The 18,487-nt window shown below is 40.8% G+C and overlaps 1 protein-coding gene and 1 long non-coding RNA gene across 2 annotated transcripts in view; one reads left to right on the forward strand and one right to left on the reverse strand.

Annotated features, from left to right (window-relative positions):
• Positions 1-18,401, forward strand: part of apbb1ip (amyloid beta (A4) precursor protein-binding, family B, member 1 interacting protein) — a 30,867-nt gene extending 12,466 nt beyond the window's left edge. The window contains 12 exon segments of the mRNA XM_064332507.1: positions 114-415; positions 2,028-2,105; positions 5,038-5,197; positions 6,781-6,902; positions 8,665-8,739; positions 9,406-9,549; positions 10,281-10,391; positions 14,343-14,441; positions 14,626-14,740; positions 15,070-15,173; positions 16,872-17,213; positions 17,215-18,401. Of these exon segments, the coding sequence (XP_064188577.1) occupies positions 114-415; positions 2,028-2,105; positions 5,038-5,197; positions 6,781-6,902; positions 8,665-8,739; positions 9,406-9,549; positions 10,281-10,391; positions 14,343-14,441; positions 14,626-14,740; positions 15,070-15,173; positions 16,872-17,213; positions 17,215-17,373 (1,811 nt within the window). The 3' untranslated portion in view covers positions 17,374-18,401.
• Positions 9,495-10,383, reverse strand: LOC135253353 (uncharacterized). The gene is made up of 2 exons (XR_010329589.1): positions 10,245-10,383; positions 9,495-9,590 (listed from the first exon to the last, which is right to left on the reverse strand). It is a non-coding gene; the product is annotated as an uncharacterized LOC135253353 (long non-coding RNA).
• Positions 18,402-18,487: the final 86 nt, after the last annotated feature.

Consider the following 18,487-nt stretch of genomic DNA (forward strand, 5'->3'; position numbering starts at 1 on the left):
GTAGTAAGATATTTTGAGCAGCTCAATTTTATGACCTACAGTATTTTATTGGGCTAAATTATTAACTGCACACAGTCTTGGCATAATTTTTTCCCTCCCTTGATTATGTTCAGAATCTTTGAATGAACTGGAAGACAACGATTTGGACGCCTTGATGGCGGACCTGGTGGCGGATATCAGCGCAACAGAAGATAGGCTGAAGTCAGCAGAGAGCAGCCACCTCAAGCCCCACCCGGACCCCATGGGCCTGCCTCCGCCACCCCCGCCTTCACAGAATTACAGCTTCCCTGCTCCGCCCAGCAATGACAGCAGCAGCAGAGTCCCTGACCCCACGCCCGCAGCCATCCCTCCAGCACCTCCCCCTCAAGCCCCAAAAGCCGCAGCCCCTCCACAGGCCTCTAAACCTTTATTACCGGTAATGAGCCTTTACCTGACACCAACTTACAGTATAGTGCTCATTGGTCAACCAGCCTTCCTAGCAGTGTGCAGATATTTATGATATAGCCCAGCTAAATAGAACGTTCACGCATCATTTTAGCATCTTTCATTAACATGAACATCCTAGATCAGTAGCAACCACTCCAGTTCCTGGAGAACTACCATCCTGCAGGTTTTCATTTCAACCCTAATTTGGCACATCTGAGCTGGTGATACTAATTAGCCGCTCAACAAGATCTCTGGCTGCGGAGCTTTGTGAGGGCTGGAATGAAAACCTACAAGATGGTAGATCTCCAGGAAATGGGTTGGTTACCACTGTCCTAGATATTGAAATTTAGCAAGCACAAAATGAGACGTTTAAGCTTTCCCTCTACAGATCTTCAAAGGGGCTTTTCAGTGTTCCACTTGGTCCATGGAATGCGTGAATGCTAGCTAAGTTACTAAATGGAACTCTGGTTACTTAGTGATCAAATAATTTTAGTTTGCAGAAGGATATACATTATAGTCAGTAAGATTTCTCTTTTTGAAATAGACTTGTTATGCTTTTCAGAATTTAAAAGTATATCTGGTTAGATTTGTTTTATAAGAGTAATATGGAATTTGAACCCCTGTTGTATCATGAATATTGACAAGGCTGGGGGTTTGCTTTGCATCATGCCTAACAGCTCCAAGATTCATGATATAACACTGGGTCTCATTTCATAACACTTTAATAAGTCACAGTTGGCGTTTCAGTAGCATTGTGCCATTATATGTTTTTGAACATGCAGGTGATGTTTTCTGCTATTGTCCTACTCACCTACTGGGGTCACACACATCTTCTGTGTGAATGGAAACTGTACAGCACTGCTATCATCACTTTTCCTTGTTTTATGAAATGTGCATATATCACCAGTCCTTTATCAGAGGACAATAATCCATTTAGTTAATGGACTTGGTATGCACAAACAATATTGAATCAGTGTGTGCCATGACTGTATGTTGTAGGTAGGCACATTTGAAGTACTTTATAATAATAATAATAATAATAATAATAATAATAATAATAATAATAAATTGATTGGCGAAAGCAGACATATAGGTTTCCTGGGAATTCACTAGACGCTGTTAAAATAACAGTGCAGTTCAGACACTTCCTCAGGGTTGCTGGACAAGCTGCACATAGTTAAAGCATATCACTCTCATATTTATAGGTTGAATGCAGGATTAACAGTCTGTTTGGCAGGCCACATGACTCATGAGGGGGGTAAATGGGTCCTGTCTGGAAAAGATCAAACACTGAAAAGGCAGGATGGAAACAGTTTTTGAGATCTGTGTGATGTGAAGGGGGGGTTGTATAGCCTCTATAACCTCATCTAATAGACAGAACCAAAAAGCAAATCACAGATTGTGCAAGCAGAAGAGCAATCTGCTTGTCATCGTTCCGAACAGATGAGAGCAGTCGTCTTAGTTATCCACACAGTATGGTTGGGCCAGCAGTGAATTACAGGGGAGGAGCATCCAGCTGTCATTTAATGTACCCGTGTAAAATTTATATCACATGTATCTGGTACTACATATTTCACTACCATGCTTACGTATTTTCCCAGGAAGAAGTAGAAGCACAAGCCAAAGCAGACAAAATAAAGCTTGCCCTGGAAAAGCTGAAGGAGGCCAAAGTAAAGAAGGTAAGAAGAAGAGAATTTCAACCGAATGTATTGAAGTGTGTCGTGTAGATATTATATCCCAGTTAATTATTCAGTGATTCATCTCATCAATTAGTCAATTCCCCAGTTAGCTCTACAGTAAACTCCTCTTCAGTGACCAGATTCTCAGACCATCCGTGCATTTCATCTGTATCTAACTCTTCTATACGCAAAAGCTCTGTTAATCAACTTATTGACAATTTTAACTATAAATTTAAAACCAGCATTGACATTGTAGCCCCAGAGAAACTTAAAACTAAAATCCTAAAATGCCACAAAGGAATGGTGACATTAGCCGGCTTAATGGCCATAAAACACCATAGATGGAGGAAAACAAAACTACAGATACTGTACATCATGGCATTTATAAGGAACTACTGTGCAACTACAATACATCTGTACATAAAGCAAGGCAGGCCCATTTTTCAAGGATTAAATCTGACAATGGAAATAATCGCAGACGGTTGTTCTCTACTGTTGATCACTTGATAAATCCAGCCTCAGCTATTCACTGGTCTGGCCAAGATTCATCATCAAAATGCAAAGAGTTTGCACCTTATTTCCAAGAGAAAATAATGCAAACCTGTGTGAATGCCCACTACAGTTTGTGTGGCTAATATGAGCTCAGTTTCTGGGATTAATGAGGTTCAGCTTCACAAAATTGTCCCACAAATGAATTCTTCATTCTAACAAAGTTTTTTTAAAGACAACAAACTTTGTTTGTTTATCTGATAATGTGTTGAAAATATTAAATGACTCTTTAGAGACTGGTAAGTTCTCTGATACTCTGTAGTGAGACCATTATTTAACAAAAATAATTAAGACAGATCTGTCCTCAGTAATTTGTGGCTGATATCAATCTCCCTTTCCATGGTAAAATTCTAGAAATAGTGGTCTTTAACCAACTAAATATTTTCCTAAATGAAAACATTATTCATGATTTTACTTCTTGGTTTTTCTTCAGTCATAGCACAGAGACTGCATTGGTGAAAGTAATAAATTACCACAGACATTGATTATTGATATCAATAATATATCAGTTCTTATTCTTTTAGACTTGAGTGCTGCTTTTGATACCATTAGACCATGAAATATTAATGCATTAAAATTTTGGGGTTGGTCTTTTGGGAATTGCACTGAAATGGTTTCAATCATATTTGACAGGGGGCCAATTTTAAGTCATTCATGGGGACCATATTTCTAAGAAGGATGAGATTACATGTGGAGTTCTACAGGCAGAGCTCGTCCTCCCACTAGGCAGGTCAGGCACTGCACCTAGGGACCGGCTTCTTGCCAGGGCCCCAGCAGCATCATTGGTTTCCAAGTATAAGAATCAGAAGGTACCAATGTTTTGGAGGGGACCCCAAATTTTTGCTTAGCGTCCCCAAAAGTCTGCTGATTACTCTGTCCACATCTTTTATTGTATTAATTTCCTTATTTTCTTTGTAAATGCAGATGCTCTTCTGTGAAACACTTTGGGCAGCAAACCATTGTATGTAAAGTGCTACATAAAGAGACACACTTTGTCATTGCTTCAGAATAGCACTGAATGTCTTTACCATTGAAGGGTATATTTGAATAAGATATCTTTACAGGGAATTTCATGTGACACATTGTAGTGCCATATCCCAGATTCAAACCTGCACCTGTGTGGCAGAATACAGGAGCAGAGCATTGTGGGAACATACTAACGGTGTCACCATGAATTAGACAAAGAGTAGCGCAACACAGCCAGACCATAAATATGGCACATCGACATGCATGGCTGTGCATTTGGTCCAGTCAAAATCGTTGGGTTTGAGCACAAGTAAACTTTTAGAAAGGACTTAGTTTCATGTCTGAAACTCAGTAATCATCACAATAGGCCTCCTCTAAAACTTGAGGATTTAAACAAAGGTTTTTTTTAAGCAAAGCATTCAATCTCACGTAATTTGCCAAATTTGAGCTCACAGTGAAACTGTAAAATGACGCTAGTGAATGACATCGGTTTCCTTCCACCATAATGTGCTGATGATTTCAAATGCTTACAGTGATCTTGGGGAGAAGTGGCCACGTGCAGTTATGTTTCTCACCCCGCCTTTCATAAGAGGAACAAGAGACAATGAGTAAAGATCACCCTTACTTCACTTTTGACAATACTTTGCCTAGCTTTTTGATGACTGGTGATGATACTGTTTCACTGAATCACAGTCGTGGTCAAGCTCACACAGAGGACCCTCAGTCCGTCCTCTTAAGCACTTTCCATTTACACTGAATTGGGGTTGTGATGTTATTTATTGTGACTTATTTTTCTCGTTGCTGACGGAAACTATATAAGACATTAATTTCAAGGAAGGAACAGGAAGTAGAAGTGTCTGCTTAGTCCTACCTCTTCTATTTTTATGCTGCAGCTGGCCAATGATCTGAGATGGTTCGAATTTCTGTGGTTTGGGGGTGATAGACTATGCTGGTTCATAAATATATTTCTTGAAGTTGTTCTCACCATTATTTGTATTTGTAATATATCCATGTTATTATGTATCTGTATACACAATCAAATACCCTTTTAAGCGTCTTTACTAAAACAAATAAATCAATTGAAATACATTGACATTTATTACGAAATATATAATTGCAATATTACATTAGCTAAAGTTAAACTTTAGCACAGTTAGTGAGAACTCACTAACTGTTAGAACACAGTTAGTGAGAACTCATTGGCTCCACAGCTTCTCTTCAGCTGTCAGAATGTAGTTCTCTTTGGCTAGTGGTTCTTTCATCAGATGATTGGTCCACTAGCCAAACGAATGAAGGCAGTAACTGAATCAATGTGCCCTTAATTAGACAAAAAAAATGAAATCCCTACCCTATCACAGATGTATATTATGTGTCATTTTTGTGAATTGTTACACGCCCGCTACTGTTTTTTCCTCAGCTTGTCGTAAAAGTGCACATGAACGACGGCAGCGCCAAGACCCTGATGGTGGACGAGAGGCAGACGGTGCGAGATGTGCTGGACAACCTCTTCGAAAAGACACACTGTGACTGTGGGGTGGACTGGAGTCTGTATGAAACCAACCCTGAGCTTCAGCTCGGTAAGACCATGGGAACATGACGTGGGTTGTTTCTTGAGGTTCTGTATGACGGTCTGTGTTTGCACTGGCAGGGTGATAGACCCGGCAGACCCATAACATATAGTGCAATGGTGCTTTTACGTGATCACCCAACAAGTGGCTTTAATGTGTTTGCACTGGCAAGGTGATAGACCCGGCAGACCCATAACATATAGTGCAATGGCGCTTTTATGTGATCACCCAACAAGTGGCTTTAATGTGCAAAGGTACAGCAGATTCTGTCAGTCATTTTCAGTGTCATGCACAAAATCAGTCATTATGCTTTCAAATCTCCATTCAGTTTATAAATACCATCATTTTTAGCTTTACACCATTTACAATATAATAAATCGGAATACATTTTCTTTATTGAATTCCTCTCCATAAGTTTTCTTGGCATTAATTTTGGCATTGTACCATACCCTACAACACAAGGTTATAATATACAGCAAGGGTATTGGGACAGTGGCACAATTTTTGTTGATTTGGCTCTCTACTCCAGCACACTGGATTTGAAACAAAACCAGTTCAAAGTAGCAGTGCTGACATAACCCAATCACAGGGGGAAAAACCCTGGATTCACTGAAAGAGCTATCTTCCTTTTTTGCCAGAGTTGTTGAGCATTACATAGACCGATCATGTGACCATGTGAGTGTTCTCAGCTATTTATGCCCTTGACTCATAAGCACAAGCATAGGCTGGTGAGCTGCTAATCCACATAGAGAATGGGATAATGTCATTTCTGCCTCTACCCAGTACTCCCACACCAATTTTGATGCAGCCACATAACATTACACATTTGGATTGCGCATTACTTCATGTGAAATGTTTTCTACTGTATGACTCAGTATCCTGCCTGGTAACATCCAATCAGATGGGGATCAAAGATGTTTTATTTAGCCTGTGTAGAAACCAAAATACATTAACTGAACTAAAGTAATACATGCAGTGTGGGCCCAAGAAGACGGCAACTTTTTAAATTAACGTGAGTGGCTTCTAATTGAAAAATATGGCTTAAATACCCAGAATAGTTGGGTGTATAAGCACAGGGTTCATTTTACCGCGTCTGGGTGGAAATAATTAGGAGGAAATGTTCCCAGTGTGTCACACAAGCTGGCTACAAAGTTTTCTAAAGAAAATGTGTTATTTGCATTTTATTGCACTTTTCCTAACATCAGGGCTGTGGAGCCCCAACATTATTGTGCATGCCTGCATGAACACATTTCATAGTTACAGATCTTTTAATAAATATAATTTTACACTTGTACACGTAACAAATATGTAACATGAACGAAGAAAGAGGGTACTTTGACCTCCATCTGTAAAGGGAATAATACCAATAAAATATGTTATTATATATATATATATATTATATATATATTTATATATTATATTTATATATTATATATTGTCATTATATAATGTATGCGTGAGCAGGTTACAACTGCTATTAAAATTCAGTATGTTGTTGATAATTGTTTATGATCCTCAAAGAAAATATACTTACAAACTTAAAGTTATATATATTTCAATGTGATTTTAATGTAAGTGTGCTGTTTCAACAGAAAGAGGCTTTGAAGACCATGAGAATTTAGTAGAACCTTTGTCTGCATGGACACGAGACAGTGAAAACCAGATTCAATTTCTGGAGAGAATTGATAAATACGCTGTCTTTAAAAACCCTCAGGTAAGCATTTTACTACCTTTTTTTTCTTCACACTCCGAGTGATCTTGTTAGTCACTCAGGCAGTGAAGTGCATTACCGGCTGGCCTCAAGAGTCAGTTTAGATTTGAGGCCTATATGTTTCCTGGTTGAAAAACATCAAGATGGTTCATTACTTGAGTGACATATAGTAACAAAAACAGTGTGTGTGTGAGAGAGTGTCTGCATTTGTGTGTCCAGCTTATCGTGCAATACTGTTTTTTTGTTTTGTTTTGGTTTTGTTTTTTACCAGCAAACTTCACAGGGATATTTATCATGAAAAGTCTTATCACATTAACAAGCACACATTGAACAGTACAGGCGTGGATCTGAGAAGGTTTGACAGGTTACAGAGCGATATAAGATTATTTTGACTTTTTAATGTTTTTTTTTTGAAAATGTAATTCATTATTTGCTCAACAGATTCCCTTAACTAGTGTGTCCTACGTACAGTGTAGTTCACATATTGGTTGAGCCTGTAGGCTTGAGGTTGACCTATACTGTTTAATAAAGGATTTGTGCAGTCTTTAATGTAAGCTGGAGAACATTCATAATTAAAATCATTGGCCACATATTTCTTAAGGAAACCAACACATAGTTTTAAATGAGGCAATGCTACATTCCCAAATCATTCATTCATGGTATGCAGGTAACTGCCCTTCTTGTGTTGATGGCTGTAACATTAACCATCCAGAATGTGAAAACTATGAATCTTCTAGAAAACAAATTATAGATTCAGGTTTATATTTGCATGACTTTTGTCTAAATTTGCCTGCAATTTTCCAAGTGGAGTAGGGGCGTATTCATGAACACGACAGAGATGCTGAATTTCTGAATTTCATTTCCTTTGGCCTCCCCACTGTTTATTCAAAATGTATCTTCATATTTCATCCCCTCATGCTGTTTGGGCATTGTCTTTATTTTCACATATGTTAGATACTCTTGGAATCAGAGATTGACCTCCATTTACATTGAACAATACCATATGGTAAAATAGAGCCGTAGATTGTAAACACAACAATTATTACTGTGCTTATTTTGACAGCACAGATTTCCATAATTGCAAAGTATTTCAGCCATGTGGCAGCTGCTGGCTAGACTCCTGTCTCAGATGTTAATCTGAGGAAACTGTACAATGTACTTCTACAGTGACTTCATTTGTAAATAAAGTGCATTACATTCATCCAACATATTTTGTCAAAGCTGAATGTATGATTATTAGTCATCCATTTGCTCGGGGCAGGGCACAGTGCATTTTTAGACTATCAAAAGTCAGGGCGACATAGCTCAGGACATAAGAGCGGTTTGTCTGGCAGTCGGAGGGTTGCCGGCTCGATCCCCGCACTGGGTGCGTCGAAGTGTCCCTGAGCAAGACACCTAACCCCTAACTGCTCTGGTGAATGGGAGGCATCAGTTGTAAAGTGCTTTGGATAAAAGCGTTATATATATGCAGTCCATTTACCAAAAGTAGTGATTAGAGTCGAAATACTGTTGTCACTAGTGCAGTGAGAACTGTGGCTTCACTTTGTAAAATCTACCACATGTCAAAGGCCAATATATTCTTGTTAATTTGCTCATTGGACATATACTTAGGTAGGTACACTGCTGCATGATTTGTACAGAAGAGATAAAAAATTAAAAGGAAAAACCTTGTAGTGCTACTACATTCTCTATTATCATACAGTATACCTCTGTAGAAACTGCTTCTTTGTGGTCTCTTATTTCTGCTGTGCATACGATACCCCAGAACTTCTATCTCTGGAAGAAAGACAAAAAGGCTCTCAAGGACATGAAAGAGAAGGACAAAGAAATGCTGCTGGAGGTGAGTGTGCTGTGCCTGAACATGCCACTACATCTCAGAACAGTGTGTTGCACTTCTCCAGAATTACATTCACGGAATGATAAAGCTGCCAAAACAGAAGCTAACCAGGGCAAAAGCTGTTATGTCTAAAAGAGAGGTTCGCACAGTTGTGTCAGGTCCAAAAAAAGATTAAAAAGCACAGAAAAAAGTTATAAAGAAATGTTTGACATTTTTGGGATATCACCCAATATTTTCACTGAAGTTATTGATGTGCACACCCAGCATGTTGGTATTGTCGAAGAAAGCTACCTTTGTACAAAAGGTAACTGTTTCTGAAAAACTTTTTGTTGATGAAATGGTTCCTTATGCTATTTTTGGGAGGAAACACCCCTAAATCAATAATAAGAACATGCATATTGGGATTCTTAAAGCAATTTGGTCATTGCAGTACCCTGCTATACCTCTAAAGTGCTTCTAAATGCTAACGTAACCATCTGGAGTGGGTTATGTCAGGGTTCCACACAGCAGGAAAAGTGGTTTACCTTGAGCAACAAATGAAGAACCCTTATTTCTATGAGTGTGTAACTGAAACTAGTTAAGTTCATTTTCAGAAAATTGTAATCAAAGACAGTTTTTCAGTGTGTGTGACTAACTTGGCCTCTATATCCACCTTCTTTAACTGTTCAGGAGAACTTCTGTGGGTCCTCCATCATTGTTCCTGATCTGGAGGGGCCTCTGTACCTGAAAGAGGATGGAAAGAGGTCCTGGAAACAGCGTTACTTCCTGCTGCGGGCTTCTGGGATTTATTATGTTCCCAAAGGAAAGAGCAAGGTCAGAATTCTGTGGGATGTTTCTTGGTTGGGGGTGGCAGCCTAAACACAAAAAACAGCAAACACCCTGTCAAGAGATTCTGTCCAGTGAACACCAAGACCCACCCCATTGATCTACTCACTTTCAAGTAGCCATGTGGTCAAAAAGTATCTTTTTTAAAGTAAAACACTTGTGCAAATATTAGCTTACTGTCAGCTCAAATCCATTCTTTAACTGTCAAGAGGCTTTCTGCTTTTGTGCCAAAACAAGCAACTCCACTGTTTGCTTTCTGCTGTGTCTTTAAATTTGACCCTATCCTCCTGCGGAATCTAAAAATAACCCAAATCTGATCACCCACGGAGCTGCTTAATTCCTCTTTCCAGTCATGTGCCTATCACCTTTGAGCAGCTATGCATTGAGTAGAACTGCGTTCAGCTAACTGTCTTCTTCAGCATGTAGTTATTGATAGGTGCACAGACTATAATTATTAGTGCACTGGCAATAAATCTTTACAGCATTTATGATTACTGTATTCAACATGTTATTCATATAAATTAGGTACAGTGCTATACTTTGTGTGCTGTTATTTGAATGAAAAGTGATTTTAGATGTGAAAACACCAAAATAAAAGGTGATGGTGAGCTGCCCTCTATAGTCAATAACACAGGGATTTCAGCTGTGTTGAGTGTTGAGTGGCTGTCACAAAAGAGGCTCACCTGCAGGGCTTCACTGCCTCTCCTCTTCCTCTACAGACGTCGCGCGACTTGGCTTGCTTCGTCCAGTTCGACAACGTGAATGTCTACTACGGCAAGGAGTACAAATATAAATACAAGGCACCCACGGATTTCTGTTTCGTTCTCAAGGTAAGAAAAGATCAAGTCAAAGAGTTCAGAGAGAACAGGCACAGCTCTGTTCTGACAACAACAGTGATGTTTGGACATAAATTAAGAGACTTGATCACACATTGACAATGCTAGAGCTGACACACACATATATACATATATATATATATATATATATATATATATATATATATGTAGACCACATGAGAGCCTGGTACTTTCACCTTGGCTAACCGTAGCAAGCATACATTCTCGTTTCACTACATGGTCACAGCAGCATGTTGACCACACTCGCTGCCTATAAGTAAATGATTGATGCACATAATTTAATAGTTTACTCATGGTAATGAGCACACCTCCACACTCAGCAAGAGAGGTCCAGAATCACGCTACCTGAAAACCTGCCCACACCACATTTATATAAATATGCACTATTGTATGATCTCCATTCTGACTTTAAAATTCTAGAAGCAGAAGCTGACAACAAATACATTTATTTCCATTATTAACTTATTTTTAACCAATGTGTATTGCTGAGTGGTGTTGGTGTACGTTTTATATGGACATGTAACATGGGTGAACATCACTCAGTTCATGAGAGTTTGAGCTGATAGACCCAGGGTGGATGGTCAGCCTTAATAGACCATGTATGGAGGCCCTTAAGGACTGAGGTTAAAACCAAAATCAAAAAACAGCACTGTGTCCTTACTGTGAGCCCAGTACCATTGCAAGATAGATAATTGCTACCAAGACAACCCCTGTGAGCAGAGACAATGGAGAGCTGAGCTCCTACCAAACCTGGTGGCAACACGGCAGATTGAGCTTTCTTCAGTCAACACAACATGGCCATTCCGTGCTGCTAGCCAGTGATCGTTGCCTTGCTTCACTTTTTAGCTCTCTGTTTACAACAAAATGCCACCATTACAGCTTGACCGTACCATATGTGCACATAGCCCTGTATGTGAGTGAAACCATTGGAAGAATACTGTTTATCAATCGATCAATCTTTCTTGGTATAGCTTATTTCGTGCAACCGAATGCAATGCAATGTACTTTATATTGTAAAAGTCGATAAAAATCTATAAATCAACGAAACAATAAAAATCAATAGAACAATGTTATAAAATAATGACAGAGACAGAAAATAAATAAATAAGGAAAACTTGTTAATGAATCTCCTAGGTAAAAGCAAGCCTGAAAGGAGCCTCTTAAGTTAACGTTTAAAGATCACTACCGTTTCAACTGCCCTTAGAGCAGGTGGGAGACTGTTCCAGAGGCGGGGGCCATATGAGCTGAAAGCAGCTTCACCATAGGTTTTAGTTCTGGCATTATTAAAAGAAGGGAGTCAGAGGATCTGAGTGCTCAGCTAGGAACATATTTAGGAAGCCAACTAGTAATATATTCAGAGACAAGTACATGGACAGATTAAAAATGCTACAGCATTACAGCAAGTATACGATTGAACTGTACATGTAAGTGAGCCAAACCTATTTTTGGAGATAGAGGTCAGATAAATGCTCGTGAATGAGCAGCATTGAAGAAATAGAACCATAAGGCCTGATAATAAATGTTATGTCACAGTTCTGATTTGACTGTGAATGTAAGCAGACAAGTCCTTTGAAGACTACTTTACCCTGAAGTCGTTTAAAGGAGGCCCATTGGTGACCAGACCAGTACGAGGCCCATACAGTGATCCGTAGCCCTTACAATCAAATCTAGTCAAATGACAGGTTTATGAATGGTGTGGCATCCCTTAATTAGTCAATTTATTGCCTGTGTGAATTCTGAGACTGAAAATGTTGAATGTGTGGACTTAAATCCTTCTGGTGACAGTGATTTGTGGGTGGTGGCGTAATTAGACTGTGGCCTTTTATGCCCCAGAACTGTTTTAAGCATCTTTAGTGTTCCAGTATGTCTGTTAATGGTCCAAAGGTGACAAGTGGATGTACAGAGCTATACAACTGGAATTCCCTCAGTGTGTAAGAAAGGGATTTCAGGCGGCCTCCAGAGGACCGAGTCTGTTTCCGGTGTTGAGCCGCACGCTGAGGCGGGGGAGCCGGAGAGCCGCGTGCCCAATCACAGCCGCTCTGCGCCGTCAGATGGTAGTTATTATGGGAGAGCATGAGAGCATTTGCACTTTGAGTCTGCAGCAAACACATCTGAATGCCTTTGTCGAGGGTTCAGCCAGATTTCCAAATCTGACGCTGACAAAGAGCGTTTCCATGACCACTATTTTGAGAAAAAAAACGTCAGGCAAAATGACTGCAAAAAAAAAAAAAAAAACTTACTGACTCTGTATTTAACTCTGTACTGTGACAGAGTTAAATACAGATTTTAGGAAGTGAACTGAGTGTGGTCTTACCATCGTTATGTAAAATCTGCAGTTCTGGAAAAGCTGAAATTGACTTTTAGATTTGTATATTTCTTCCTGTAGTGCACACTCCATTCTTGAACACCTTGGTTCCAAAGCTGGCAGCATAACAATACTTTCAAATGAAAAAATTTGTTTCTCAGGTGAACTGCAAAGCCATGTTAGAGCATCATTCTGCTTAAATTCCATTCCTTTTGGAGATATCAGTTGTCCGTTTTAGTTATCTAGCTGGTAATGAACCTTATCTCTCTGTTCTACCATACCGTCATTATACCTGGTGAGCGCTGTAGGGCTTGTCTGAGGAAAAAGGAATCAGTGCTGGTGGCCATTTTTAGGGATGTGAAATTTTATTCCTTCCTTTACCCCCCACCTCTTCTTTTTGAAAGCTGTTGAATCAGCATATTCATTATTTTGTGGTGTTAGAGTCAAAACCAAAAGCTTACAGAAGTAAGGAAGCTAAATTACATTTTAGTGAAAGACATTCCCCCCCAGGGAAAGATGAATGCATAAAATGTAGTGGTCTGCCAGGAAAAGGCAAAATGACCTCAATTAAGGCACTCTGGCTGCCATTAGACCATGAAATCACACTCCAGCAGCTTGCCTCAATACTATTACACATTACTACTGAAAAGGAACAGACTGGCAGCAGGTTCTAACAGTACTTATCTGCTGAGATCTATGGAACACATTTAGTGCTTGCCATTCCATTCTATTGAAATGTGCCATTTTGGGGATAAGTCCGACATAAAAACAGACACCCCAGTGCTAAGTTACAAGACAAATTCATTGCATGCACTTCTGCCAAAATCATTTTTTAAATAATCCACAATATGTACACACACACGCACGCACGCACACACGCACGCACGCACACACGCATGCACGCACACACCTAAATGTACGATTTAAAATGGCTTTTAATTTTCTATTATTTACAGGCATTACAAATTGACACACATTAATTGTGTCCTTAACCTTCTGAATATGCATATGGGACTGATTGTGAATCAAAATGGTTGCACTTTCATTTCTGATTCCAGCTAGGAATCGTAAACAGTTTGCACCATCTGGTGTCACTGTGGAGAACTGCAGGTACTTTGCTGCAAGAGGAGAGCATCATGCGACTGAAGAGCCAGGTTTCTGTCAGAAGAGAACAGTACAAAGCCAAGGCAGCTTTACAATCCCAATGCAGTCAGGAAAAGATCTAAGCAATGCCAGAGGCTCAAGATCTGTCGTGGAAATATATCAGCTGCTGCTCTTTAAACTCTCTCTAGAGTCCTGACTCTTGTCAGATAAGCCAGCCAACAGAGGTTTCTTCTGTTTTGCTATTTGGAAAACACACAGACATTGCCTAATCAACATCAGCATCCTCCTACTCCTCTGAAAAAATGTAGCTCCCCACACAATCTCAAACAGTGGTCCACTTTCAAACAAGGAGCCCAAGCATGTATACCACGGCCAAAATGTAATGAGTGACCAATTGGTGCTTCAGCCTCTTAACCTTATAGTCCCCATAAAAGTAGAGCTCCTCCAGATGTTTCACCGTCTTGGATTACACATCCTCTGTATGACCCCAAGTTATATCACTTTCTCTGCTTTAGCACCCTCAGATTCAGAAGGAGTCCCAGTACATCAAATACCTGTGTTGTGAGGATGCCTGGACCATGACCCTGTGGGTAACCGGGATCCGAATCGCCAAGGTGAGTGCCAACGCCAACCCCCGAAAGAGAAATACTGAAAACTATGAATAAGAAAAGTAAACATGTGTTCACCCTAAATAGCCTGTCCCCCTAAATGGTCAGTCAGTTTGTTTGAAAGCACTGCTGTTTTCTTCAGCACAGCAGTAACGAGGGTTTGATGTTTTCGTGAATGTTTTTTCATCAGTATGGGATGACACTGTACAACAACTACAAGGAGTCTATAAAGAAAGCTGCAGTGTCCTCCCTGTGGTCCAACCGAACCATCGGCAACTCCTCAATGCCCCCCGCGGCTTCAAAAGGTTAGAAAGGGCCGCCTCCCATATGACTGATTATCAGCATCACACTGACTTTTGCCACCCGTCTCCCCCAAGGATATCAAGCGATATATACAGTATGGGGAATGCCACCAAATCAAATATTGTAGCTTACAACTTTCAAATACAATATTACAATTGCAACAATGAAACAAAGCAATACTTCCACAAAACATTAACCAACCACTGATCATTTTTTGTCTCTGAGCTGTATCATGGAATGATAAGCAGATGTGTGATTTTTGTACACAGCTTGCTATTGTTCTGTACCGTATGTATCGGGTGAGATCACTCGTTGTACTTCTACTCTCCAGCGACGACTTCCTCTCAGCCCAACGGACACGCTCCACAGCCCCCTGCACAGTCACCCGCCATAGCCACCGCCTTCTCCGAGGCCTGGAAGTGTGGCGACACCAAGGTACGACAGGCCCGCACGTGTTTAAGCAACCCAACCACATCTGTGCTTTAAAAACGCACATTCTTCACGTGTGCCATGCTACCCAACAGTACTGAACATCAGGTCTTATTTCAGCTCTGATCAAAACATAAAAAAACATCACATTAGGCATATTCATATGCACAGTGCTTCAAATTCTTTCTCAGTTCTAGCCATTTTTGTTCCAGTATGTAAAAAATATTTTTTTAAGTCCTGGGGTCTTTCACTGTAGCCTCTACATATGATTTCCAGATGTAATGTTAATATCGAACATGAGCTCATGCGCAAAATACGTGCCAGCCGCCATCGTACAGCTCCTTCACAGCTTAGACCAATGCAAAAGCAGTTCAAGCCGACGGAGATAAGCTCGCTCTCTACGGATATTGTTACCTGAAGAAAAACCAGAATCTCCTTTTTCCATTAACAGCCGCACTGTATGGTACCCCAAGTGTACCCCTCGACAGCTTCCTTGAATCCATTAGACCACCATTCTCATATTGTGAAAACTCTCTTGACACGACCATTATCAGCTGAGATCTTAAATGGATACTCAAACGCTTGGGTCTAAATTTACACAAAAAGGGGGAAGAGGTTGTATAAGTCTCTGATAAAGATCTGTGAACTGTGATGTAACCCTGAAAAGCCCCAACATTACAAGATCAGAAGACACTTTTTGTTACAAACTGAATAACAGCAATTCCAACTGCCATTTGAAAATTTGGTGAAAATCTGCAGATGAAGTTCCATTTTGCGCCAGTGATGACAAGGTTTTTTTAAAGGCCTGTGTTTGCACACAGACACACGCAAATACAAGAATATACATTATGCCTATGTATATGCAGCATTAGTTCTGAACAATATTTTTTGTTTATTTTTGTTTAGTGACATATGGGTTTCCCCCTGGGGATAATAAAGTGAAATTCAATTCAATCAAATATATCAATATTCATAGAGAAAATAGGAATTCCACCACCAGGGCTCAAAAATGGCAGCCTCATGTGTTGTGGTACAAATACTAGCCTCTCACAGCTTGAGTTAGCAAGCGGCAAGCTGCTATCGCCTCTCTATTTCGCACACCCAGCACGTCCGTTTGCCCTGAGGAGATACTGAGGCAGCCATCAGGCACCCAACACCGTCTGGCATTGACAGTGATCCCGGAATAGCTGAGCACTTTAAAAACGCTTCATTAACTGGCATTGCCGGGACCCTGGCACCTGCTGTTGCAATCTGGGTGCAGAGAGCTGGCAGACTTAGAGCTTCAACACAGACCAAAAGGGCCTGTCCTAATGTGCTTTGCTGCTGTTGTGATTTTGGAGGTTTGCAGCATAAAGACAGCGTATATCATTCTATGGTGGAATAAATGATTGCCCTATTCTTGTTTGCCCCCTTGCGGTAGTGCTATGGCTTGTTTTATGGATACTGACTGGAGGCAACTCAAGAAATGCTAATACCCCATTCAATTGCTGGCAGAGAAAGCTGCTCCCACAAAACAACAGCAGTACTTTGTTTAACCATTAGGTGGCAAAAAGACCAGCAAAGCAGCTAAAGCACCTGAGAAGTGTCTATTCACTTCATGGTGTATTTAAATAACATAAATTGTAAGATATATTGTGTCAGACGTGTTCAAAGGTAATAAATAATAATTTATTAATAATATATTAATATTTTCTGTTCTGACAGCTTCATGGCAATGCCTCCTCTCTGCCTCTCCCACCCCCACCAGAAGAAGACTTCCTACCACCTCCTCCCCCTGACCCAGGAATGCCACTTCCGCCCCCACCCCCAGACCCCATGCTCCCACCCCCACCTCCCGGCCCCATGCTCCCACCCCCACCTCCCGACCTCATGCTGCCACCCCCACCTCCACCCCTGTCTGGAAAGAAAGGCTTAAAGGCCTCGCTCAAAGCTGCCGCTAAGCACCAGGCAGCAAGCTTGCCCCCGCCGCCCATGGAAGATTTCCCACCCCCGGACTTTCTGCCACCTCCGCCTCCCCCCCCTGGACCAAGTGGGGGAGCTCCTCCCCTCCCCTCCGCCTCCGCCTCCGCCGCCCCCACCTCCTGCCATGTCGGCCGCTCCTACCCCCGTCCTGAAAAAAGTGGGTCCGCCTCCACCAAGGAGGACTGAGCCCGACCTAATGTCAGAACTGATGTTAGCCATGCGGAAGAAGCGGGGCGAGCAGTAGTGTTTTTGACATGTCACAAAGGGTTCACCTCGCTGTCATATTTATGCCAAAACTGTGGAATAGCAAAAGTAATACCAACCAAATATTTACTTAAATCTGCATAAATTTTAAAGGGCTGCTGGGAGGCTCATCCAGTTCTAGTGCATGGATGTGTCCCATGGTGTGCGATAGCAGGGCGATGATATATTAGCATCAGCCAGGGATGGGAGGGATAGCGTCTCATTGCACACCAGCAATCCCTGCTGGTCGATCGGGCACCTGCAACCTGTTAACACATTTATCTGCACTGTTAATGAAATGTCTCGGACTGATGCTGGTGTGACCCTGACTTGAAACGGCAGTTTGATAAGGAGCGACATGTGAGGAGAGCACACGCCTGTTCATGTTCTCCTGAACTGATAGCGGAGGCTGCAGCAAAGAGCGCTGATAAACAAAAAATGGGGAAAGACATCAAAAATGTACATGCCTCCCTTTTTTTTTTTTTTTTTAAAGTACAGCATGCAGGTTTGTGCTCCGGCTGTATTTTTTAATTTTTTACTTTATTCATTGGGATAAATCAGAGAGTAAGGGACACAGAAAGCAATGACAGGTCAAACTCAAAATACCCACATGGGGGATTTTCATATAGCTGGAGTCAGCCACTCTATTAACTGTGCCATACGGTTAGCCTTTTTTAAAACTCTTTTTAATGGCACTTGTTTTTAAACAGGAATGTAAATGTGTCCAGCACCTTAACACATTTGTGTCCACAATTACTCCTGAAGGCCAGACCCTGAAAGATTTAAAATGTAAATAGCACATCTCACCTTCTCTTAACACATAGGGAGTACGTGTACATACTGTATAAACCAACAAGTTTAAAGATGGTTAAGGAAAAGCAGACTGAAAACTTCCTGTTTGACTATGGCATGACTTCATCTGATTGTCACTTATAGCAGCTACAGAACCTCTGGTGTATGTTGAGAAAAATAACGGAAGCACTCCAGATTAACTGGCTTAATAAAAATGTATTTTAAGTGCTTCCTTAAGCCGTCTGTAAATGTTTTCAATGCTTTGATCTTGTACACCCCCCTCCCGACACAGTCCCGGTACATTTTGCAACTTAAAACCAATT

The sequence above is a fragment of the Anguilla rostrata genome, chromosome 4 (assembly GCF_018555375.3).
Source record: "Anguilla rostrata isolate EN2019 chromosome 4, ASM1855537v3, whole genome shotgun sequence".
NCBI classification, from domain to species: Eukaryota; Metazoa; Chordata; class Actinopteri; order Anguilliformes; family Anguillidae; genus Anguilla; species Anguilla rostrata.